General features: G+C 40.6%; 3 protein-coding genes across 4 annotated transcripts; 1 reads left to right on the top strand and 2 right to left on the bottom strand.

Annotated features, from left to right (window-relative positions):
• Positions 1-835: 835 nt before the first annotated feature.
• On the bottom strand, positions 836-4,465 carry LOC139916404 (uncharacterized). Its single transcript, XM_071905264.2, has 4 exons — positions 4,316-4,465; positions 3,436-3,455; positions 3,295-3,341; positions 836-2,854 (listed from the first exon to the last, which is right to left on the bottom strand). The coding sequence occupies exons 1-4, from the start codon at positions 4,342-4,344 to the stop codon at positions 2,654-2,656; spliced, it is 297 nt and encodes a 98-aa protein (XP_071761365.1). The 5' UTR covers positions 4,345-4,465; the 3' UTR covers positions 836-2,653.
• A 2,642-nt stretch (positions 4,466-7,107) lies between these two features.
• LOC139916399 (B- and T-lymphocyte attenuator-like) lies at positions 7,108-10,307 on the top strand. Its single transcript, XM_071905258.2, has 6 exons — positions 7,108-7,215; positions 7,845-8,189; positions 8,319-8,360; positions 8,447-8,581; positions 8,693-8,724; positions 8,857-10,307. Exons 1-6 carry the CDS (start codon positions 7,140-7,142, stop codon positions 9,154-9,156), a joined length of 930 nt encoding a protein of 309 aa, XP_071761359.2. The 5' UTR covers positions 7,108-7,139; the 3' UTR covers positions 9,157-10,307.
• Positions 10,308-12,388: 2,081 nt separating this feature from the next.
• Positions 12,389-23,538, bottom strand: LOC139916401 (OX-2 membrane glycoprotein). Of its 2 annotated transcripts, none has more exons than XM_071905259.2 (7): positions 23,426-23,538; positions 22,687-22,762; positions 22,259-22,579; positions 20,044-20,373; positions 17,014-17,298; positions 16,274-16,375; positions 12,389-13,792 (listed from the first exon to the last, which is right to left on the bottom strand). In XM_071905259.2, exons 2-7 carry the CDS (start codon positions 22,760-22,762, stop codon positions 13,776-13,778), a joined length of 1,131 nt encoding a protein of 376 aa, XP_071761360.1. In that variant the 5' UTR covers positions 23,426-23,538; the 3' UTR covers positions 12,389-13,775. The 2 variants fall into 2 exon arrangements, with proteins under 2 accessions (XP_071761360.1, XP_071761361.1); XM_071905260.2 differs by having other exon boundaries at positions 12,389-13,808.
• Positions 23,539-24,580: the final 1,042 nt, after the last annotated feature.

Here is a 24,580-nt window from a genome sequence, read left to right on the forward strand (position 1 = left end):
CATGTATTAAAAATATGATTTCATTTGCAGAAAATCACATCTGATCTCATTTGTAAAGTTATACAAACTTGGGATCAACGAGTGCCAAGACCAGAACAGAATTTCTTGATGTGATGACAGATCATCTGATGAGAAAATACATTGCAGTAGTCATTTTGAATGTTGTAAGTTTGGTCAAATTATGTTACTGTTGTAGGATTTTTGATCCTATAGCTGGCTGTTCCTCATCACCCTCACTGTGGCACTGTACAGCAGTCCCTAGAACTTGTTGCTCATTGTATAGGAAATAGAAACTTAGAAGAGTGTTCTGCCATCTACTGGTAGAGACTGGAACAAATATCATGGCTCCTTTTATAACATTTTCACAGTAAAACTATCTGAAGAATGCTAAAACAGTGGCTAAAATGAATCTAGCTTTGACCTTTAGACCTTCAGTGTTTAATACTATGAATATTCAATAATCCTGGTTTATAATGGATGCCAGGTTTCATGAGAGGTGAACCTGCGACTTACACTGGATAATGCACACCATGGATCCAGACATTACATTTGTATTCTATTATGAAATCATTGGCTGCAGCAATTCTAATCTTTCTAAGGGAACATGCTCACCGCCAAATTGATTATCTTACAATTGCTCTGTATTGATAAAAGGGGAAGCTGCTTTATGTGGACCTGCAGCTCTTGTTCTGCCCACAGAATGTGACATGACTGTACTGTCTTGTAGTCCTCATTCAGTTGTCTGTCTTCATTACTACACAAAGATTACATCAACATGATTCTTCCTGTAGCTTTGACCTTTAGTAACTGTGACTATTAAGTTGCTAAGCTCTTACAAGTTCAACTGCTTTGAGAAATGAACACCTCTAATATGACAGAATAATGAACAATATTGGCACTCAGTAAACATTTAATCAATAAAAACATGATCGAACAAAGGAAACATCAGTCACACTATAATGTTGAATACCTCTCCCTCTCCAAATGCACACGTATAAATAATCCTGTATAGTTTCATATACAGAAAATATATATATTTGGAAATATATTACAAACTATGAAAAATTATAAATTCTCAAGCCTAAAATATCTATTTGCATAGTGCTATTCCCAGTGGGTTTGACTGGTTTGCAGGAGTTCTCAGGAAAGTTTAAATTTGTGAAATGAGCACGAACTCTGATAATGCCTTCTGGACACAAATTATGTGAACATTACCACCTTCCTCCATCATGAATTGTGTGTCAATAGCACAAATTGGACGCGCCATTTTCAGCTGTTCATCACAAGAAAAGATTAGCTAAAGGTTACGTGTAGGAAAGTGAACAACTAGCTTTGGTTATTGTTAGAGTTAAGGTTTAAGGTTATGGTTAGGGTGAAAGTCTGGGTTAGGTTGAAGCAACTGAAACTTTGGTTAAGGTGAAACTGTGGTTAAGGTTATGGTAAGATTTTGGACATGATTAAAGGATAAGGCTGGTGTTTTTTAATGCATTTCTTACCGTCAACAAATCCTACGAAAATAACAAAATCAGCAATGAATTTATTTTGCCAACAAGTCTCGGCCATGTAGCCGGTGCCCAATGCAGCCATGTCCCAGCAGCCATAGAACTCCATTGTATTAAAAAAACGATTAAAATCACGTCACAGAGCCATGCTGCTGCTCTGGGCAACATATTTCATCATCACGATGCACCGGGCCGGCCGACTTTTTCCTCAAACAACTTAATAAACCGACTGTAAACACGTTTGCGATCTCAGGAAAGTAGTTCCGTAGCACCGAAAATAGTCCCCGTCAAAATGAAGAATCTGTTCCCATTTGAATTTGATTTGGTAATAATACAATAGTCTGATTTTCATGGTAACAGTCAGATATTTTTAAAATATAAACTATGTCTTTGTGAGCTGTGTTTAAAGGTTTTTAGCTTACAATTCGAGCCAATGAGTTGCGGTTTGAAGGCTAAAAAGGGAACGTGGGAAGTCTGAAAGTAATGGGAGTAGAGCAAACGCATTGTTGATTTTGTTATTTTCATAGGATTTGTTGACAGTAAGAAATGTATTTAAAAACACCAGCCTTATCCTTTAAATTAAAACCTTTAACCTTAACCCTAAAAATAAAACCTCACTCACAGAAGAAAACGTCTTAGTATGAGTTTGGAATTGAACGTAATTCTTTTGTGGTGGGAAAATGTGTTAATCTCACTTTTCGTACACAGAGCACGTATTCACATTTTAAGACATCGTGCTCATTTCACAAAATTTCGAGAGACAAGGCACGTCTAGACTAAAACTAAGCTGATTCTTCTGAGGTTGGGTTTCTTCTGTAAAGAGGTCAGGTACGTTGAGAGTCTATCTTCAAGAGGAAAGAACCACCCCAGCTGTGTTCAGGCGTGGGATTGCCTCAAAAGTGGAGGGAAACTGCTTGAGAGGCTTGATGTTTCCACAACCAACAACAGCTTCATTTTTCACCGTTACTACATTCAAGATCAAGATTAAATTGGCAGTTCACTGTAAAACTTGCACAAGTCCCTGCATGACACAAGCATGTATTAGATACTTTCTCCTCTCTGTGATATTATTTACAAGTCCCCTTAATAAGTGCTATATGCATCATGCGATAGCCCCAGTTGGCTTCTCCTCTCCTCCTGTTGTCGTTGGTTCACCCCATGAGGACATAATCGTCCGCACAGTCCTCTTTAGATGAGGTCTCAGATTCAGGCTCAGGTTGAAGTTTAGATGGGACAGTAACTATGGCATAGTCACAATCATCGTCAGCAGTGGCTCTGACTCCTCCTGAGGTCTTGGCGTTGCTGTGGTCGATGGAAGCGTATGTCACGTCCTCACTAGGCAACGGCTGCTCCTGTCATGAGATGGGAATCACCCAGAGTGAGCTGGTCAGCCCTCTGTTCTTAACGTAGGTAACATATAGTGTAACATGTCATTCTTATTTTTAGTACAGTCAGCCACGGCAACACCCCAACACACACATGCATACACACACATACACACACCATTTTACTTTCTGCAGTTTGATGTGGGCAGTGCCTATACATCAATGCAGAATCTCCCCATGATGATATGAATAGCCCCACAGTTTATTTGACTACAGACCTCAGACCAATGTTCACTGCACATGCAAATATAGTATCATAAAACCACACTCACACACACAGACACACTCACACACACACACACACAGACATGCACCCATGACGACTGAGAGATGTTGCTGATACTATGAAGACAGAGGAGTGTTCAACAGCGGACATGTTGCAATAACAGTGACCTGGGCAGTTTTACCTTAATTTCCATGTTTGTGTTGCTTTTATCATCTTGCGCCTCATCCCCTGCAGTAGAAAATACATAAATGTAAATCTTTTTAGGCAAGTGATGAAATACTGTTTCATAATTGTGTTAATACTAAAACAAATGTAGCATTACCTTGCGTTTTTTTCTTTTTCCTGACAAAAAAAAAAATACAATGATGAGATCACCACAATAACAACGCAGTTATCCAGGTAAATATAATATTGAACTGTGTTTTCCTAGCGCCCATTACATCCCATTAGTATGTGAGACTTTTTAAAAGACTGATTTGTAGATGTTAATTTATTCTAAACATAATGGATTTGATGGAGTGTGAGTGAAGATAGTTGTGTGTCTTCCACCTAATTAATTAATAGCTGCAGCAGCTTTTGAGAGGTGTAAGTTTGACCCCACAGCAGCGTTTCCTTGACAGCTCAACAGATGACATGTGCTGCTACAGGAAGCGCTTTACATACGCATTCAACCCATAGCTCTCTATGTCTGGCGAACAGCACAAGCCATGGGCAGGCCAACCTCTGAGATCATATTACAGCAAAGACGACATACTGCAATGTGCAGCAGTAGCAAATGTGACAAGTTGCAAACTGAAATGCTCTGCCTCTGACTTATTGTCATTGATGGTGACACTGGCTGAAACAGCCTGGTCTTATCCAATAACCACCATTTCCTTACTCTGAAAGAAAATTGCAGAAGCAGCCAAAAAGCAACATTATTTCATCTAAACAAGTGCTTCACAACCTTTTCTCATTGTTTTCCCAGCTTCAGCTCTGTGTCTCTTGCGCTCCCTGTCCTGTTCTATCCACATTTTCACCATAAACAAACAAACAAAACCACACTTGTTTTCAAGAAGTCTTCTGTATAAGCAGCAGTTTCAGGATAGCATTAGTGTGCAGTTATTACATGCTGGAAAATGGGTGTGCAGCTTGTGAGTGTGCATGACTGGGCACATCCTCGTAAGTGTGTGTGTGCGTGCTATGTGCTGCTGATCACTTACCCTGATCTCCGTGAAGTGCAGTTTCCCATTATGTGCCAGCTGGCTCCAGATGCCCACGCTGCGGTCGTATGTGTCAGGCGGTGCCAGGTGCCACCAGGCAGCAGAGCCAGCGCTTGGTTGGCGTTGGACCTCAGAGGCACAGCTTAAGAACAACTTCAGAGAGACAGCAGAGAGATAGAGAGATAGAGAGAGAGAGAGAGAGAGGGAGAGAGAGAGAGAGAGAGAGAGAGAGAGAGAGAGAGACACACACACACAACGGCCTGCTTGTGTGATATTTTGATTTCCTGTGCAGTGTGGTTTCTAACAGCCCTCTAGTGCTAGTGCACATAGGTACACATGTGCACACACACACACACACACACACACACACACACACACACACACACAGTATTTGTTCATGTTGCTGTATTAAGCTGATTTGCATGATGATTGTGCAAATGTGACGTGGATGAGGAAGTTATTACATGTCATTTTTTCATATTTAGAGGAAAGTCCAATAAACTTTACTCACTACATCTTTGTCAAGAGTAATAATAAACCTTTATAGAGTTTATGATCATTCAAACATACTAATAGGCACATACAGTGAGGTTACAAAGGTTGCAAGGTCTCAGACTCAGACAGGATTTCAAAACTCTTAATGATCACTGGGAATTAAAAGGCTTTTTGTTGAATTACATGTTTCACAGCTGTTTGTAAAAGGACACATACAGTACAGACATATGGACACAACATATTCACAAATACATGCACAGCATCTATCTATCTATCTATCTATCTATCTATCTAGATAGATAGATAGATAGATAGATAGTGTAACTTCAGTTGCTAATAGTTGATGAAATGAGATGATGATCTTGTTTGGACCATACAACTGGATTATGGAACTATGCGTTTAATATCATCAGCCTTGAAGGACAATGCAATAACTCCTGTTATGATGAAAAAAGCCTTTTGAACGGCTGCTTTATCGTTCCTAAATTGGCAGTAGAATCACCCTGCTGCCCCTGCAGCAACTGTGTGCTGAGAAGTTGGGGCCCTATTGTGAAACACAACCACACGCATGCGCATGGACACACACACACACACACACATGCACACACACACACACACACACACACACACACACACACACACACTGATACAGATAACACTCATGCAGATACCCCCCCCCCCAAAAAAAAAGGAATAAAAAAATACATTAATGCATCTAAATATGACAAAATAGTATATTGTGTGACACAAAAAAGTGACATAAAACCTACAAAAATTACAAAAGACAATAGACAAAACTGACAGAGTAGACCAGCAGGAGGAAGTACAAACCAGGAAACTAGATTTGCTCTACTTTATACACTGGAGGGTGCTGTTGGAACAGTCTGGGGTGAACCATACACCAGTGAGCAAGAACACGCCTTCAGTTTAATCCTCATCATGGAAATGTGGTTAGCAGGTAGGCTAACAGATTTCACCATCATGATGTAGGCGTCATACACTCTAATTTCCCCCAAATTCTGACTCCTTAGCCAATTAACTTGATAACTATCCCCTAATATTTAATAAATGTGTTTTAATATGATAGCTGTCATTGTAATCTGAGCTCATTTATGGCATTGCTGTGATGAACAATGTTTAGACTATTGAATATTATAATTTAATTAAATCAGTTTCTAGCCTCTGTGAACCATGTAAATAAACCAAGACCCATCCACCAAAATTGATCTAAGGCACAGGGAACGCACATGCTGAATAATATTTTCTTAACTTGTAGCAAAAGAAGGTGAAGAGGAAGAAGAACAAGAAATTATACTTGTAGAATGTGTCTTATTTGCAGGGGCTAGTCAAATGCAGAGTTGGAGAAAAAAAGCACCAAGAGATGGGGCAGTTGAGTTGTGGACAGAGGAGGAGTTCCACAGGCTTATTGGTGCCATGACCAGAGCAGAGGGCTCGGCCACCCACAGCTTGGAGCAGAGCTGTGGAGATATGGAGTAGTAGCTATTGCCTGAAGGTGAGGCTGCAGAAAAATACATACAGAGTGGGAAATGAGCTTATTTTTTTTAGTATTTTTATTTTAGTATTTTAATTAGACAGTGGTAAAGTAGCAAGGGGGATTCAGGAGGGGAAGCTCTGGCATGATCCAGTCCTGAGCCAGTAGGGGAACACGTGGGTCCAGAGGCAGGGACTCAGACAAACACAAACTGGAGTTTTAAGTATAAGGCAACATCTGCACTATGATTGTTAGGAAAATATATATATATTTTTAAAATTCAGTAACGCATTAAGACATGTAATAACTACAAAGTCATATGCCATTTCTACTGACATTATTTAAACAATTTTAAGGGTTAGAGAAAGTGATTGTCAGTGATTGATAGGACCCAGAAATCTCATTCAGTTTTTGCCATAGCTGAAAAATGAATAGTACAATCCAAAAGGCTTAAAATGAAAACACTTTAGAGGACAACAGCTTGGCTACTTTCTTTGGAAGAGAGTCGGCAACAGCCCAGTGAAAAATGCAAAGGCTTAGTAATATTATGAAGCCTAGTGCTACTTAGTAATCATACTTTAGTTGCCATGGGCTACTAAATTATCTATAATTATCTTCACCCAAGTATAAAATTAGAAAGACAATTACTCAATATGCAGTGTAATTTGTAGTCTGTGCGCATGTGAAACCATTTCATTTCATAGGCGGTGTTGTTGTTTTTTTATGTAGGAGGACAGGAAGTAGTGAGGGAACTTCACAAGTGGAGCGAGTCACATACAGTAGTTACAGCAAAATGCTGTGTGAGGTTTTAGGTGATACACATGTCACTCTGCCCTGATGGATAGAACATCATCTGACTTTCACCTGCTACTTTGCTTCCTGGCTCTTCTCTGCATCCATGGGAAAGGTCAAGGTGAGGCTTAACTGGTCACTCTTCTGTCATGTGATATAACTTTCATGAGAGCAAGTTATTACTTAGAAATTGTTTAACAACTTGTCTCACATTATTAGAATACTAGTACATTATATTCTACTTTATTTAACACATTGTGAATGGATTTAATTAATTGATTGGGCAGAAGATAAGTTAAAATATCTCATGGTGAATATGTACATGAGGCACAGTACATGTACAGTACATGCTGTAGGTTACCTGTTCAGAATGATTTACCACCGTGAATCTACATTCCAAAATAAGATATGCAACATTTAAATATGTAACAAAATTATTCCTGGCATTAAATGAAAACTCATAGATAGATATATATGTGAATTAAGCTGACTTAAGAAGATATATGTAAGTTAAGAATGAAATAGGGACATTTTTTGTAGATGTATTTGTCAGTGTTTACTATAGGAAATATTGAGAAATGATTTCCATTTTTTTGTTTTTTTTGTTTTACAACCCCTTGGATAATGAACAGATTCTACAGATATTGTGCAATGAAAGATGTAAAGGTGTTTCATGATCCAATAATTCAATGTTGAGGATGATTGTCATTTCATTGAGAGTTTTGATTGAGATGTGAGTTTTTATTCCAGCTGTTACAGGCCTGAGCCCTTCATGTGAAGTTGAAGTGACAGTCCAGAGAGGCACAATATGGAAATCTGTCCCACAACAGCACCTGACAATCAACTGCACTGTGAAACACTGCGGGGAGTCGCTGTATGTCACCTGGTGTAAACTTCTGGACACAAACATATGTGAACAGATTAATAATAAAGAGAGTGTTGAAGTAAGACAAACTGACAAGTATGTCAAAGATGAACTGATCTCATTTTTGGATTTCAAACGGATCTCCATTTCTGATGATGGCCTGTACAGATGTCAATTAACAGAATTCAAATATGCAGTGGTTAGCCATTCAATCAGCGTCTCGGTTTCAGGTAAGTAGTTTAGATATTGCATTTGACATTGCTGATGATTACAACTTTTTCCTCAATGCCACAAATAACTTGTTCAATCTCAGAAATGTAATTGCATATAAATTCTATATTTGCCTTCTATCTTTCTAGACAGACATAAACCAGGGGTTGAAAACTTTAACAGTAATGCAAGTAAGAACATTTTCTTGTCAGATTATATAGAATCATTTTTGTGGACACAATCTCACAACAGTGATCTGGTTGTTCATCTTTTGTAGATGACTCATCAAACATCACTAGTGAAGAGGCTGCAAGTCTGCACTGGGTTCCCTACCTCACCATCAGTATTAGTGTCGTGGTTCTGGTCTTCATAGTGACAGGGATCAGCCTCCTGAGCTTTTACAACTGTAAAGGTAAGTTGTGGAATCATCATATCCAGTCACAAGTTGGGTTACTGTAACAGACTTTCTAGATCTTATTACCTAAGCACTGAAGCATTTTGTTTGTGTTTTGTGTCTTTACAGGTTTAATGACCAACAGCCAAACAAAGGGGCAGGTAAAGAGTCAGAGTTTCAAACCCACTGGGCCTTAAGCTCTTAAGAGTCATTAGTTCTTAATCATAAAACACAGAAAAGCAGATGCATTTCATTGATCTGTTTGTTCTTGTTCCTGTGTTTTGATGTCGTAGGAAATGTCCACTCTTATGCTACCGGACATCCCAAAAGACAGCACTCCTTCCGCTGCTGTCCTGCATGCCCACTACTCCAATCTGTATGACAACTACCTCCACAGTAACGCAGGGACATCGCGTTCCCCGATGACCCATGGAGCTCAGCCTGTGGCAAACTCAGTAGGAGGGGGTCAAGAGTCAAGCTGCCTAGTGTACGCTACCCTGAACCACCTGCCCTCTGGGACGTCCGGCAGAACCCAACGAACCACGACTCAACAAGATGAGCACTCAGACTACGCCGCCATCAGATTCTCCTGAACTGTTTTTCGTTTTCTGTTCCATGAAGGCTGGACTTTTTGATTTCTCTTACATATATTTATTGCATCCTGTAATACATACACACGTGCAGATGAACACATGCATGGGCTGTCATGTTGGTGTCATGGAAAGGGGGAAAAAGTTAACCACACTTCAGAGGCGCCTCAGAACGGGTGAACAGAGGAGGTTGTGGTAAGGTAGAGGTAGGTGAGCTGTAGTGTGTCATCTTAAGTGAACCCTGCATGTCATCACAAAAGTTTTTTTTGGAGCGTGGTAAGTTTGCAAGTTTTTTCTGGCTTAGCACAGGTTACATGTTACTTTTTGTCAGAATCTTTTATTGTGGTTTGATTACTAAAAATCTTATTACAGTGTATGTACCCCACTTTTATCGTTTTTATTCACCTCTTTTCAGTAGATGGACTTTTTTCTCATCTCGTTGTTTACAAGACTTGAATAACTTTGTTGACCAAAACGTTGTTGGTGTGTATAAAAGAGAGTCGGTGGGTGGGTGAATTTGACAGCCACAGACTCGCTGTATATGCACTGTGCTCATAGCATGACTGCTGTGGTGTAGGGGGCTTTCCATATCTTGTGGAAAGATGTTCAGCTCTGCAGTGTAAAACCTGACTTTCCATATGTACATTTTGTAATCTCCACTTAGGACTGTGGAAATATGCTGTACTTTAAATGGAAAATCACTGTGGTGTCTGTTATATGTAGTGAAGTACTGTGCTTCTTACTGTTGAGATGATTATTTGAATATTTTAATGAAGGAATAATTTGGCCCCCTCACCTTCTCCAGTTTTCCATGACACAGTGCAGTCACTTCTAAACTGAGAGATGATGACACTATGAGCAGACAGAATGTGAAACGAGAGTGGTTGTGGATTTGAAAGAGGCGATTCTAATTTTACCAGTAAAGTTTATGATTGTAGAGTTAAAACTGTGCTTGGTTTATGTACCAGATGCAGACCCCAACGCTTAGCGCTGCCACTGGAAACTTATGGCTGGTCGAACTCATGTGAATGCTCACAACAGATTGTATAGGAGAAAGTCAACTTTTTATTATTTTAGAAGATAATGATAATGCGTAGCAGTAAACCACAGACATAATAAACTACATCTTGTCATTACTGTTAAGGAATCAGCTTGTACTAAATAAAATTATCAGTGAATATAGACTTCAAGGTTCAGATATTCTTAATGTGGCAGACATGTTTTATGTGTCACCATAGTAGTATAATATGCATAACACACTAGCTTTGCCATATCAACATTAATTCAACACTTATTGACACATATGGCACAGACCCACAGTTGCGTGAAAATTCATTATCCAGGCTGAACACTTATCACTTACCACAAATCTTATTTATATAAATAAAACCTGAACAAGGGCATTCCAAAATTAGGGCTTGTCTAGGACTGCTCTCATGGGAGAGGAAACAAAAAACAATACAAACTGAAAACCTGTTTTTTCCCTGTGATATTCATTTTCAATCTGAAAGCACAACAGAATCGGGACAGGACATTTGGGCATCCAAAATCAAAACAGTTGGGGCAATTGCCCCCATTATCCACTCCCCAAGACCACAAATCACCCATCATTGCTCATCATTTTGAACACAAAAGAGGTGTATAATATTTGCTTTATTGTGGAAAAAGCAGATCTATGTCCAGCGACAAAAACACTTATAATTTTAGTTTCTTTGGACGATGCACAATGGAACACAAAGTGCCCACTGAGTTGTAAATTCTGATTCATTCTAATGCATTTAGAGACGCTCACAAGAGTTTCTTTCATTCAAAAATGGCATTTAGTAATGGAAAACATCAAGCAATGCTCCTGAATAATATGATTTGGATTATATGATAATTTCGTACAATATATTAACTGGAATGCATAATCAAGAGAAGAAGGTCAATAGTCATAATGTAGTCTAAGTTCCGCACATAGATCACCTATAGATTGCTGTGCACATGTAAGGCCATGTGAAATGAATCAATGAACTTCATATCTCTCTGAATGGAATTTTTTCTTCGTCTCAACAAGGCTGTCTGTTAGTTACAGCCCACACAGTTTCTGTGCTTATAGCCCAACGCTTGCTCGCTCTCTCTCTCTCTCTCTCTCTCTCTCACACACACACACACACACACACACACACACACACACACACTTGTGGCTGTGTGTTTTCTCTGGTAGACAAAGCCCCAGTTCAGATGACAGAGAGATGGAGAGCGTGGAGGCTAGTGCAAAGGCAGTGTTTGAGACATGCCTGATTACATCTAGCTGACGTCATTCAGAGAATGTGTGGCCGAACTGGGCAAGGTGCGCTGGGAGCATGTGCTCTTGGTCCAAAATCTACCCTAAAACTACAGATGTCTGGATCATTAATACACAGAAGTTTGGATCAATTGGGATTTGTGATGAGGAGAGCCATGATATTCAAATATAAGAATCCGAGAGGGAATAAAAAAACATTTATGTGAGAGAAGAGAGAAGGGTTTATGTGAGAGACTGAATGTGTAACAGTTACTCTTTTAAGGACCAAATAGTGTCAAGTGAAGTCAAGTGAAGTCAAGTGAAAGACATTAAACATAACTTAGTTTAGTTTGATTCAGTTTTTACACATAAGTCTAAAGGAGGCCACTTTTTAGCAGTTTTAGCAATGGTGATGAGATACTCTCCAAGCAAACAATCCACTTTTCTTTATTTTTTTACCATAATCTGATATTTGTATTCATACCAAGTGCTGAGTTAAATACACAGACATGCACTGTATGAAGGGAATGTGGCACAGAGCGAACAGAACTAATAAATACTGTATGTGAACCCAGAGCTTATGAATACATCAACTCGACACTGGCATGTGCAGAGGGCTGTGGTGTGTGTGTGTGTGTGAGAGAGAAAAAGAGAGAGAGAGAGAGAGAGAGAGAGAGAGAGAGAGAGAGAAAGTGTGTGCACATATGTGTGTGTTTGCTCTGCAAGGTCCACCGTAACCCTGCTGGCTAGAGATGAAAAGGCCTCAAAACAATGAGCATCTGGCAGCCAGGTCTGGCAAAACAGACAGGAATTCCATCTTTTTCTAAATCCAACTTAAGAAATACAAAGTTGAGCAAAAACTCCTGATGAGTTGTAAGGTTGAAAACCATACGTTCAAATGAAAGACAAATATTTAGAAACAAAATTTAATACGATTTTTTTTACATTTATTACATCAATTTTACACAGTTGGTCATAATGTTTTTTTTTTTTTTACTGGACTATAGTTTCTTCATACAGTTGTGGGCGTCAACTACATTTTCATATGAAGAAAATTTCCTAAAAAACACATTTCAAAATGTTTCTAATCTAAGTCCTGTGCACATGATCAGTGTTGTGAGCATATACCAAAACTATCTACAGACCTAAGATCAGCTACATGGTGAGGAAATGTGATGTGGTGTGTTTGATGAAACACTAAGAAATGCTGAGGACCTTGCAGTCTGATAACCCACAATGGCATTCTTCTGTTGAAAAAGCAAATAACTGTGACCGTTTCAAATCATATGCTTTGATATGCAAGATTATTTCAGCGTAAAGCTTGAGTATTTAAATGCCTGTGCACACACAAACATATCAATAGGTGCCAAAGCCACATTACATTACATTTTAGGCATTTAGGAGCCACTGTGATCCATAACGACTTACAATGAGTGAGCAGGACAAGTGGCTGCTGAACACAGTGGCTGTTATGGGGATTTAACCTGCAGCGCTCCAGTAACAGGACAAGCTCTCAAACCACTAAGCCACCCTGCCTCAACTACCCAGCAGCAGCACACACACACTTCTTCACACACACACACACACACACACACACACACACACACGGCTCAGTCTGAGTCTACAATGTAGGCAAGCAACCAGACATGCATTCCTTCCAGGGGCACCAATAAGGTTTCAGCGTAGCATCTTCAGGGAACTGATTCAAGCCATCTGACCATGGAATTTGACACACACACACACACACACACACACACGCACACGCACACACACAACACATATTACACAAACAAGTAAGTAAGTCTATAGCCCTTTTAGTTGTCAGTTGATCTACTGAAGGTTACCCTGACCCGCACCCAGCTTTCACTCATATACAGTCGTGAGGAAGGCCCTCTAGTCAGGTACAAGAAGAAGTAAACTGGTAAAGGCGAGTTCATAGTAAGCCTCTACTAATTAGCTGTTCAGCTGTGCTGTTATTTAGGGACCAGATAAAGGAAGGAGACAACCAGAGGAAACAATGTAATACCCATAAAATGCAACACACTGTAAAAGCAAAAACCTTGTACTTTTAACTTGCCATACAGTGACTCTACTGTTTGCTGTGGAATGTGTGACCATTAAGTCCGTTAATTTCACAGCCAGAGAAAACAAAGCCTGACAATTAGATAAAAGTCATCGATGCGGAGGCAGAATAGCAGAGTTGAATGTCGTTGAACAGTTGGTGTCATAAATAGGATTGTATCGGATTTTCCTCTTGAGGTGTGTCAGAGCATGCCATCTTCCCTCTGTCCTGTGATGATGCAGTGAAACATCGAGAATCGGTGTGATTGGCTCCGAGAAGCACTGCGTCTTCTGTTCAGGCTCTTGTCTCATCTGAAAGATTAATCAGCTGAAAAGAAATGCAGGGAGACACAAGAGATGCAATGACACAGAGGGAAAGAAAGAGTGAGAGAGTACAATATTAAATCATAAAAAACTTCAATCTTCTCTGACATTTTACATTTTACATCAAAGGTCAACAAAATGTCAAGCGACATAGTTGACTGGGCGCAGCCAGGACAGCAGGCCACAACTGGCAATAACACCTATCAAGGCATTTCAATTCAGATCCCCCTCCAAACCTAAAACTGCTCAATTTTGGAAACCGATGCTTGGAAAGACACACACATACAGACACACTGTGCATAGCTAGAATTCTACTGGCACTGTGAGATACACATTTTTCCCTTATGTCTCATTCTAGGATCAGAAAAAAATGTGTAAGAAAACAGTTGGCTCGCCTGTACAATGCACATTAAGTCAATAAGTCTGTTCACCATCGTTCTAGATTTAAATCCAACACTGTTATAAAGAAATAAAAAGGGAGAAGAGAGAAAAATCTTTATAAACCATAACATTGTACTTTGACTTGTGCTATTATAAAGGTCCATGGTTGATTTCTTTCATGCACAGGCTGAAACATTGGATGTGCAAGTAAAGTGCAGGTAGAGTGCAGGTAGTGAAAACCCTCCAAAATGAAGGTGAAACGGCTGTCATGTCCTCATGTCTGGGACCACATGGGCATGACAGAGTGGCATTCATATCAACAAAAATGTCCAAATGAACAGCTGCAATGTGTCACATCCCCATCACAGCCTTATAAAATTTTGTGAATTGAGCACGGAAAGCAGATTACATGTTGTGGACATAAATTATGTTAAGATTCTGTTCCTCCACCACGAATTGGATTATGTGACAACAGCATGAATCAAACACGCCATTTTCACCTGTTCATCATGTGAAAAGGTTAGCTAACATCGGATGTAGGCAGGTCTTATTGCAGTGTGAGTGTTATTGTGTTGAATGGGCGTTTTACTCACGTTTGGGTTTTGACTGTTTGAGTTTCCCTTGGCCTTAGATTATATTGGAGAGCAGCGCTCACTGCAAACTGAGAGGTACGTGGCTCTACAGTGAAGTCACTGATGAAATTTTGATCAGAATCAATTGACATAATGGCAAAAACTAGGAAAATAAAGCCCAGGTTAAAAATTACCAGAATTATCCTAGGTAGGTTAAGTTTTTTGTCATGATTAAACAAGAAAAACTTTCATTATTCACAGTAGAAAACTTTTTGGATTGCCTTTACTTTCCACCGCATTATTTCAATGCTAAACTACTGCCTGTTTCCAGTCGTGTCTCCTTCACATAATCCTTTTGTGGTCGGAAAACGTATTTCTCTCATTTTTTGTGCACAGAGCATGTATTTGCATTGTACAGATGCTCATATTTCATGAAATTTCGGGAGACCAGGCTCACACTATATTATATATAGATTTATATTCCTGTCAAGCAATGCAGGCATTCTACAGGACAGCTGTCATTGTACAGTCACAGTGGGTAACAATCTTACTCTGAACCATGTTAAGGGTTGGCTGTGTGCTGGGTGGGAACGCAACAGTACATAAATTCCCCTCACTGCTTCACTTCCATTCTCACTAGCACTAATATATCAGTCATATCAATAATATATTCAGTCCTGACAGGGACAGGACACACCTTCTGTCCTCTGAGAGTTTTGAGCTTTGTTCATTACCAATTTACCCATTACCAATACCATTACCATTACCATGCGCACACACACACACACACACACACACACACACACACACACACACACACACACACACACACACAGGCACACACATGCACAAATGCACACATAAACTCTTGAAGAACATCCCCACTGGCCACTGTTTCTTTCGTTATCATTGTTTCTTAGACATTCAGACTGGCATTTTCCTCCTTAAACACAATGGGGAGCCAATGGGAAACCCTAAAATAGTTGTTTTTCCATTTTCTTGACCTTCAGATGATTTCCTATCTCCAAGAGAATAGAGTGGAGCAGATGGAAACTTTCCCAAATAAACAAGGAGACCAAAGTCAACTTAAAACAAGGTGCAGCACTAAGCACAAGACACACAATGGACCATACACACTTCACATCAATCACACATGAAATATCACCCATGAAAAGATTCTTGTTGTTTTTAAAATTCCCATTCCCAGCTGCAGTAAACCAGCTCTGTGACAGTTGCTAAGATCCCCAAAATAGCCGGAGGGGTCAGTGAGGCCACACATTTTTCATAATTTCGAGGTTGAGGAGAATGTTCTCCCTGCTGTCTTCTGGACCTCAGATAGTTTAGAAATGGCCCACAGGATGAAGACATATCCAATCAGGCGTACAGGAGTATGAGAAATTACTTGCCATGTGATTTTATCTTACATTACTTTATAGAAATATGGAGAATGGCATGCATAAAACTGATGAATTAGTCATGACATACTGTACATAGACAGATACACACACACACTCACCGTCTTTGCGCAAGAAACACTTCCAAAGGCAGAAGCAGAGGCACATGACGAGCAGAGCTGCTACTGTGGTGACTGAGATCAGGATGGTGAGAGCTGTGCCAACTGTGAGAGACACAGAGAGAGAACTGATCAGCAATTTTATCATCTGCGATATCTGGGTAAACATGTCATTTTTATGTTAAGCTATGCAATTCCTTCACTGGTCTGAACACTGCGTCTCTTGTGGGCCGTGACTGATTAGGTTTGAGAAGATTTGATTTGTGGTGTTATGACCAAATGTATGACTTGTCTCTGTGTGCACTTCTGACCTCATGAAAACAAGGTAAACTCAGGTTATCAGCCACAAATTAACCATGACCATGGCCCACATGCCAAAGTATGAACCCGTCTACCTGTTGCCCATCATTAGCAACATTTAAACTGATATGTGATATTATGTGATATATATGTGTATTCAGGAGAGCAAAAATTAATTTGGTATTGATTGTACAGGGGCAAGACAGAGGCTCAGATGAGGTGCAAGTGTGAGAACCACTGTAATCCTGGCCATCCTTTAGCGAACAAGCTCCAACAATCTTTGCTCTCTGTTTCTCTATTCTTGCCGGTTGTCAGGCTGTTTTTTCCAAAAACATCTCAAGAAATGACAATATGGGCTTTGAGCCTGGAACAATAAAAGATGTACTGCAAAACTTTGAGGAAGCGATCCATATTGGAGCGAAGGTGCACCGACACCAACTCACTTTTAGTGTTCATGGATACAGCTATTGGTGACTCAAGCCCTTTATGGTGGACCAAGCATTTGATGGACACGTCCTTCAGCAGCCCTGATTGGACGGTAAGCGTGCTGATGACCAGAGTGGTGCCGTCGCCCTGGGGGAGCTGCGTCGTTACCGGCGGGCCCATAGTTCGGTTATCCCTCTCCACGTTCCAGACGATCTCTGCCGGGGGGCGCGACACCGAGGTGCAGTTGGCTTCGATCACGCCGGGAGACGTGGTCTTGTAGCTCACCTGAGGTTTGGGCAGCACTGGGAAATTAACAGACAAACTGGAACTAGTTTCACAGCACGTACACACAAACAAACACACAAATATATGCACACATTTGTTCTAGATTTGACCGGTAAAACAAAAATATGACTTGTGCAGTATAAAGGTATTCATTCATTTTTCCTTTGTTTCATTGCAATGAATGTGAAATGCACAGGCCTCAAATGTTATCAGTGCCTGATGAGAAGCATATTTTGTGTTTCTGTGATGTACAATGCCTCAGATACCAGATAATACTAGGAAATCTGACTATTTTTTCAGTAGTATCAAAGTATAGACACATATAACATAATATTCTGTTTAGTTTTATGTGTGTACATCATATAAATGTTGGGGAGTTGGGGATTTGGGTAGATTGCCAATGTGATACCTGAAGCAAATGTGTAAGCTTTTGGATCAGCCAAGGTATGTGAATTCTTGCACACTTGAGATCCATAAGCAAACCCCTTGCTGTTTTCAATTCTCTGTTCTTGGGGCTGAGGAAGGAATGCGACTTAGAATTGAGAACATTTTTGTTGGCAAGAACAGATTTAGCCACAGATATTTGGCCCTTGTAGTTGCAGTGTCTTCTCAGAGTTCTAGGCAGTGAAACTCACTCACCACCAATCTGGTTTAGATCAGCTGCAGAGGTGGGACACACCGCAACAGGAATGAATTCAAATAACAATCCATAATGCCCTGCGATCTCGCCTGAAGCTCGCGTGAACTTTGACAGAATTTTGACTCTTCTTATGGAATTATTTTCAAGCACATTTTTAGGAGATTATGGAAATATACTGCAAGAGCCTCTCGTCGTTTTTTTTTCATGTAGTGACACCATTTCAGAAAAAAAAATGTTTAAAAAAAGAAATAAGATGTGGTGATGTGGTGGCACATGAAAGAGAATGTGGAGGAATCTCTTATTAATACATATGTATTATTTCTAATGGTAAATTCTAATTCTATCAAAGGACAAAAAACAACAAGAACAAAAAACAGGACCATCACTGTTACAGAACAAACACTACTACTACTGACTCATTTCCATCCTTTAGTGAAGTAAAATCTTTTGTACTACTCAAAAAAGAAAAAAGAAAAAAAGAAAAATCTGGTCACAAATCAAACTCACCTTGCCAGTTCATGACAAGCAGAATGTGTGTGTGTTTGTGTGTGTGCGCGTGCGTCAGTGCTTCAGGTATGTCCATGTGTCGTCATGGCATTAGCCGTTTCTTGCCTGTGAATAATGTGTGTGGGAGTGGGAGCGGGCGGAGGGGATGAGGACAGTGTGGGATGAGGATGGAAGATCGTTGGCAGCAATGAACAGAAAGAAAAATAAACATTATCCATAACGCAAATTCTGTGCTTCACTACTGGAAACGCCTACTGTACGGTTCGATTTCAAACAAAAGCTCGGCTGTTTGTTCAGATAATTGTGAGAGAAAGGGAGAGGGAGAGAAAACAAGAGAAAGCGAATGAGCGCAAAGCGAGAGACAAAGCATAGAGAGCGAGAGCAGGACAGAGGGAATCACTGTGTGTTGCAAACAGTGACACAGTCATGCAGTCAGGCCTCACTCTGTCTCTCTCAGCCCTCCATGCCCAGCTCCCTCCCTGCCTCCATCATTCCACCTCTTTCTCTCTCCTCTTTCCAACGGTCCATTCTTCAGATGCACACACTAGTCTGTGTTTATGAGTTAAATAAAATAGGACACACCAATAACAACAGCTCAACCTAGCTGTAAAAGGACTAGCTTACATCAGCAACAAAGGCAAAAGATCAACATTCCTGTCCAAATCCCAAAGCTGGCTGTCTTTTCCAGCCGCACTAAATCTAAGAGACTCCAGGTTTAGTCTCCTTGTAGCCACATCAAACCCTCACTCCTCCACTTCTTCCCACGCAGCACAAACAGGTGTTCTCCAATCCCTCCACACATAGGACAGATACATATGTGCTCACAGGGGACCACTACAGCACTGCAAAAACATGCAGCTGAATAAGTCATTTAGTCTTAAAATCGTATTTTTCATAAAAAAGTGCAAAATTCTGCCAATGGGGTGACAAAGTTCCATTTGCATCCAATTCAGTTTCAATTGTTTCAGTAATTTTCTAGAAACAAGGCACTATAACTTGAAACAAGGCAGAATAATACAGATCACACCATTAGTATGAAGAAAATTCTTGATTTGCAGTGCAAATAAATGAATTTATCTGATACCACTGGCAGATTTTTTCACTTTAAATTACTTATTAAGATGGATATTTTTATACTATGGGGTGAACCCTATAAATAGATAGGTTGATTCTATTGTACACTATGTTTTGCTGTCTGCCTGTCCTCAGCACAATGTGTTTTACATTATTACTGTAATCCAGTACCAGCGCACTGCCAAGTGTGCCAGCCAAGAAGTTTTCATCATTGAACATTGTCACAGCTGTCTGTGACATCTGTAAGAGGACTAAAAACCCACATCTGCTGAAACTAGCCTTGTGGTTGTATTCCTACAGTGCATCAGTCAAGACGATGCCAAGGTAAACCAAAATGTCTCTGGTCAAATGAAAAAACAATATCCGACCGTTGCAACTCAACAAGCGTAGCCCGACACATATGCATATTTTACATAACTTGCTCCACAAAGATGGTGTTTAAGTTTCCCAGACCTGTTTCATTTGTGTGTGGGCCATGCTACTACAAATATGCAATATAAATCACCACCAGTGATGGTATGTTTGTGAGAAAGATGATTACCATAGATGTAGAGGCAAACAGTGGAGCTCTTAGGCCCATCAGGGTGTGTGTTGTACAGGCAGGTGTAGCAGCCCTCGTCCTGGATAGCGACAGGCTGGATGGAGAGCTGGCTGTGGGACAGGGAGGCGCTGAGCCACACCCTTCCCTGGTAGGGCGGCTCAATCATGGGGTCGCTCCGCTTTGCGTAGGAGGCCACCTCGCTGGATTCCCCCCGGTCAGAAGCGTGCCTCCACACCACCTGCTGCACCTTTTCGGGCAAACCGTAGGAGCAGGACAGCGAGGCCTTCTTGCCGCTCACCGCCGTCTTGTTGCCGTCAGCGGTGATGTGCGCTGGGAGTCAAAAGAGGCCAAGAAAGAGAAAGAGAGACGGGGGGAGGGGGAGAGGTGAGACAAAGAGCAGGGAGGCAGAGGGTGAAAAAAAGAGCAATGCTAATATTCAGAAATATGAGACACCCAAACAGAAACCAGTTACTGGGATCTGCAACAGCTGTTTCTGGTTAGCAGAATAAGCGCTCCCTCTCCCGCTGCTACACAACTCTATATTAACATCACAGGCTCATCAACTTCTGTTCACAGGGGAACACAGCCAGGACACGGGGAGTTAGGGCATCTGTCCACACATACTTCATCCTTAAATCCCAACAGTTCACTGATATACTGTTGGTGGGGAGGAGTAACTTTCCCTGGAGTCTGTGAGAGGGATATGGTTTTGATTAATTTTAGTGGATTCCAAATGGGTGGGGAGCAACGGACAAGCTTCCAAAATCACTGAAACACCAAGAAGGGCAGAAAATAGAATAGAAATTGAATCCAGAAACAAAAACGTCAGGAATCTTATGAATTTCTTCTTCCTTGTTCTCTGCTATCCCCTGTAATTCTTCACTTAGCTAGGGATATAAAACAGTCCCTCTATCAGATGTCTCAAAACTCCAACACAAAAAGTGGATCATTGTGAATAACATCGATAGTGCAGCCAAAGGTTACTTTGTAAATGTAGTTTTACCTCCGAAATGTGCAGAATCTGAGGTAAAATCTCTCCCTTCCCTGTGCTGACCGGGTCACCGCTCAACCCGGCCTCATCTCCGGGCTTCTCCCTCCTGACTCCCCCGCGGTCGACTGACCTTCCTGCCCCAGTCACAACAGCAGTCACTCCCTGTCTGCTGTTGTAGGCTGAAAACTCGTCCCTCATCTCACCCTCTCCCCACTGAATCATACCCCCCTCTCCCATATCTTCATTATCTGCTCGCTCTAACTTGCTCCCATGAAAAAAAAAGCCTATACCAATCTTCTAAACTCTTGTTATTATTCTTTATCCAGCTCTCTCACAGGCAGGAATTTCACTAGGGAACTTACTGTTTGGCTTTGACCGTCACAATCCATGCTATTGGTCACTTATAACACTGGTGATCTAAGAATTGAAGCTTATTCTACTGATACACTCATTGTAAGTCACTCTGGATAAAAATGTCAGCTAAATTCCTAAAATGTAAATGGAATTTTCTTTTCTAACGTTTACAGTTGACTGTAATTTTAATATACCAAATATCTAATTTACAGATTGTAATAATATTATAGCAATCATCTACTGTACATCACACTACTGTACACTACTGTACTATACATTATTTCAAGTTATGCAAAATGCTGTTTTGCACAACTTGAAATAGCCTAAGTATAGTTTTTTTTTTTTTTTAAGTATAGTTTTTGGTTTTTGTCCTGTTTAACACATGTTTGAGGACCAAATCTATCTTTCAAAAGCAACACATCCTTATTTTTTCAAAAGAATCTGCAATCACAAGTATCAACAATCTTATGTTTGTTCAGTACCAATAATGTATTGTATTAGAAAATTGTAATCCTATTAGCAACGGATGATTTGTTCACATTGAACAAGGATGGTGATAGGTAGGAAAACTTCATTTCCAGTACATTTCCACTGAAACCTGTAGTTAACATGAGGAATGCTCCCTCCCATCCTCCCTTAGATCACTCCCTGTCCATTACATGTAACCTGTTAGTCAACAAGCCTAACTACAGTAAATATCCATACATCACAACATATGAATGTAAACTACTCCACCACAGTTGATTCTCAGATTACTGCATAGCTCTTGCCTTAGCAGCAACATACTGTAGTTGCTGCTGTTCTCCTATTTGCAGAAACAGCATCCACACTCACAGAGCCAAAACACATATCACTGATGGCCGTACTCACAGGTAACAGTGAGGCATGTCTGCCCCTGCTGTGAACCAGACGGGTGCATGTCGAAGATGCAGGTGTAGCAGCCCTCGTCGCGGAAGCCCACCCTGCGGATGGAGATAGCCGAGGTGTCCTTCGGAGAGGAGGCCAGCTCCACGTGCTGCTGCCCGCTCACGCTGTCCCTCTGTCCGGGCTGGTAGGTCAGCAGCGTCTGGTTCTGGACGTCCAGCCAGCGCACCTGCCTCAGGGACTCGCCTCTCTCTCTCGAAACGGTGCAGGTCAGAGTGAAGGGCTGCTCCACTGGAGCTTCCAGCCGCTCTGGTGCTGTTACCCGACCTGGGACATCCAGCCACATGCAAAGCACAGACCAATTTGGTGTGTTTCTTATGTGATATCTGTTATCAGTTTGCATTGTTCATATCTTATCAGCATGGCATACTCACCCTGCAGTCGCACCACCATCAGTAGCAATAAACACAGCTGCAGGCCTTGTCTAAAGGAGACCTCCATCATCATCATCTGCATTCATTCAACAGAGAGAAGCAAGAGTCACACTGAGAGGTCGAGAACTTTCAGAGGCTTCAAATCAGAAGTCAGCCGAATGAACATGATCTCTAACTCCCTCAATCATTCAATCAGCTGGTGATCAGGCTAACCTCATCTCCTCCCTCTCCTAGGGCAATTCAATTCCTGTGGCCACTGGATGTTAGGATACCCCCCTCCCCCTCTCCTTTCACTCACACACACACACACACACACACGCACACACGCACACGCACACGCACACGCACACACACAAGCGGTTGGTTTAAAATTACGTTTAAGTAACTCCCTACAAAGCGCTATAACATCCAGGACATTAACATTTGCGGATCACAAACATTTTTAAAAGTTGACAGCACTAAAATTCTTTAAGTAGGCTGTAATCTTTAGATGGAAATTCTTCTACCACAACTTAGACTAAACCTAGAGATGTACAGTAGCCTACGTGTGTCTAAAATAACAACAAATTGTATAACAACTTGTTGCCTACGCCATACCAATAACAAAAGAGAAAAAAAAATACATAAGTTTAAATAACAATAGTTTAAATTAGATTATCTCCACTTAACTAGGAAATCTTCACGGATTTATCTTTCATTTCATTTTCTATTCCCTATGTCATACAAATCATATACTCACCTTTATTTGTGTCCTAATGCATAAAATCAAATGAAAGAAGCAGTAGATAGGTGCAGTGAATTAAAGGCCAACTAGTCGGGAATATTCTATCTCAGCATCATCAGGATCCAGTAATTGTCACTTGCAGGCTAACATCACTCCTGTGCGAGTGAGAATCAATTCTCACTTATCCGTGCGTGTTGAAACGGGTCCGTTTCATCCGCGCAGTACCAAAGCTGTGAAGGCAGCAGCCTGCAGCTTCAAACTTCAGTCTGTAACAGCGCTCAGTGCACAGAGGCACCGCCGAGCCTTGTGTTCACATCGCCCTCTAGCGTTACTAACTGCGTACTGCCTGGTGGGACAGGCAGGGGAGTTCAGTACGATGAACTGTTTGTATTGTTTTTTTGGGGAGGACGATTTCTTCCATGTGCAGTTTAGGGTCTTCAGCATTTATTGAAGCAATATCTTGCCTGACGAAGCCACACGTGAGTGACCTTTTAAAAACAAACAAACACACAAACAATTGCACAAACAGATAATTATAAGATGTTTTTATGTTTCAATACTTCTGTCAAGCTAAGTTCCAAGGGATGACACATCACACACCTCTGACAGTCCCACAATTAGGCTACAATGAGTCATTTCCATCTTTATTAAGATCACTTATTCATTGATTGAAGTATGTTTCAATGAGTGGGAGTGCCAAAGCTATTGACCTGCTTAGAGTTATGGGGCACACAGAAAAAATATTTGAAAACATATAGGCTAATTTTGACAAGTGTGTCACTTAAGAGTTGCAAGGTATTTTTATAGCCTACTTCATGTATGGATTAAGGAGATTAACAAACACAACTACAACACAAATTAGAGGGGATTTGGCTGGAATAGGGCCACATGATTATACTGGACTATGATTAGATTTTGTGATTAATATTTGTATTGGAAATTTTCAAGAGTCACAAAAAAATACTACAAACAAAAAACATTACAAGACATACAATAAACATAAAATGCAAAGGACTAGGATTAGATTTGACTACAGAATAGAATAAAATAGAATAGAATAGAATAGAATTTCCTTTATTTTGAACGAGGAAAAAGTAGAATAGTCCAGGTTTGTTTATTCATTATAGGTCGATGTCATCTGGTGTAATCTGCAATAAACTGTCATTTCAA

The sequence above is a fragment of the Centroberyx gerrardi genome, chromosome 10 (genome assembly GCF_048128805.1).
Source record: "Centroberyx gerrardi isolate f3 chromosome 10, fCenGer3.hap1.cur.20231027, whole genome shotgun sequence".
Lineage (NCBI taxonomy): Eukaryota > Metazoa > Chordata > Actinopteri > Beryciformes > Berycidae > Centroberyx > Centroberyx gerrardi.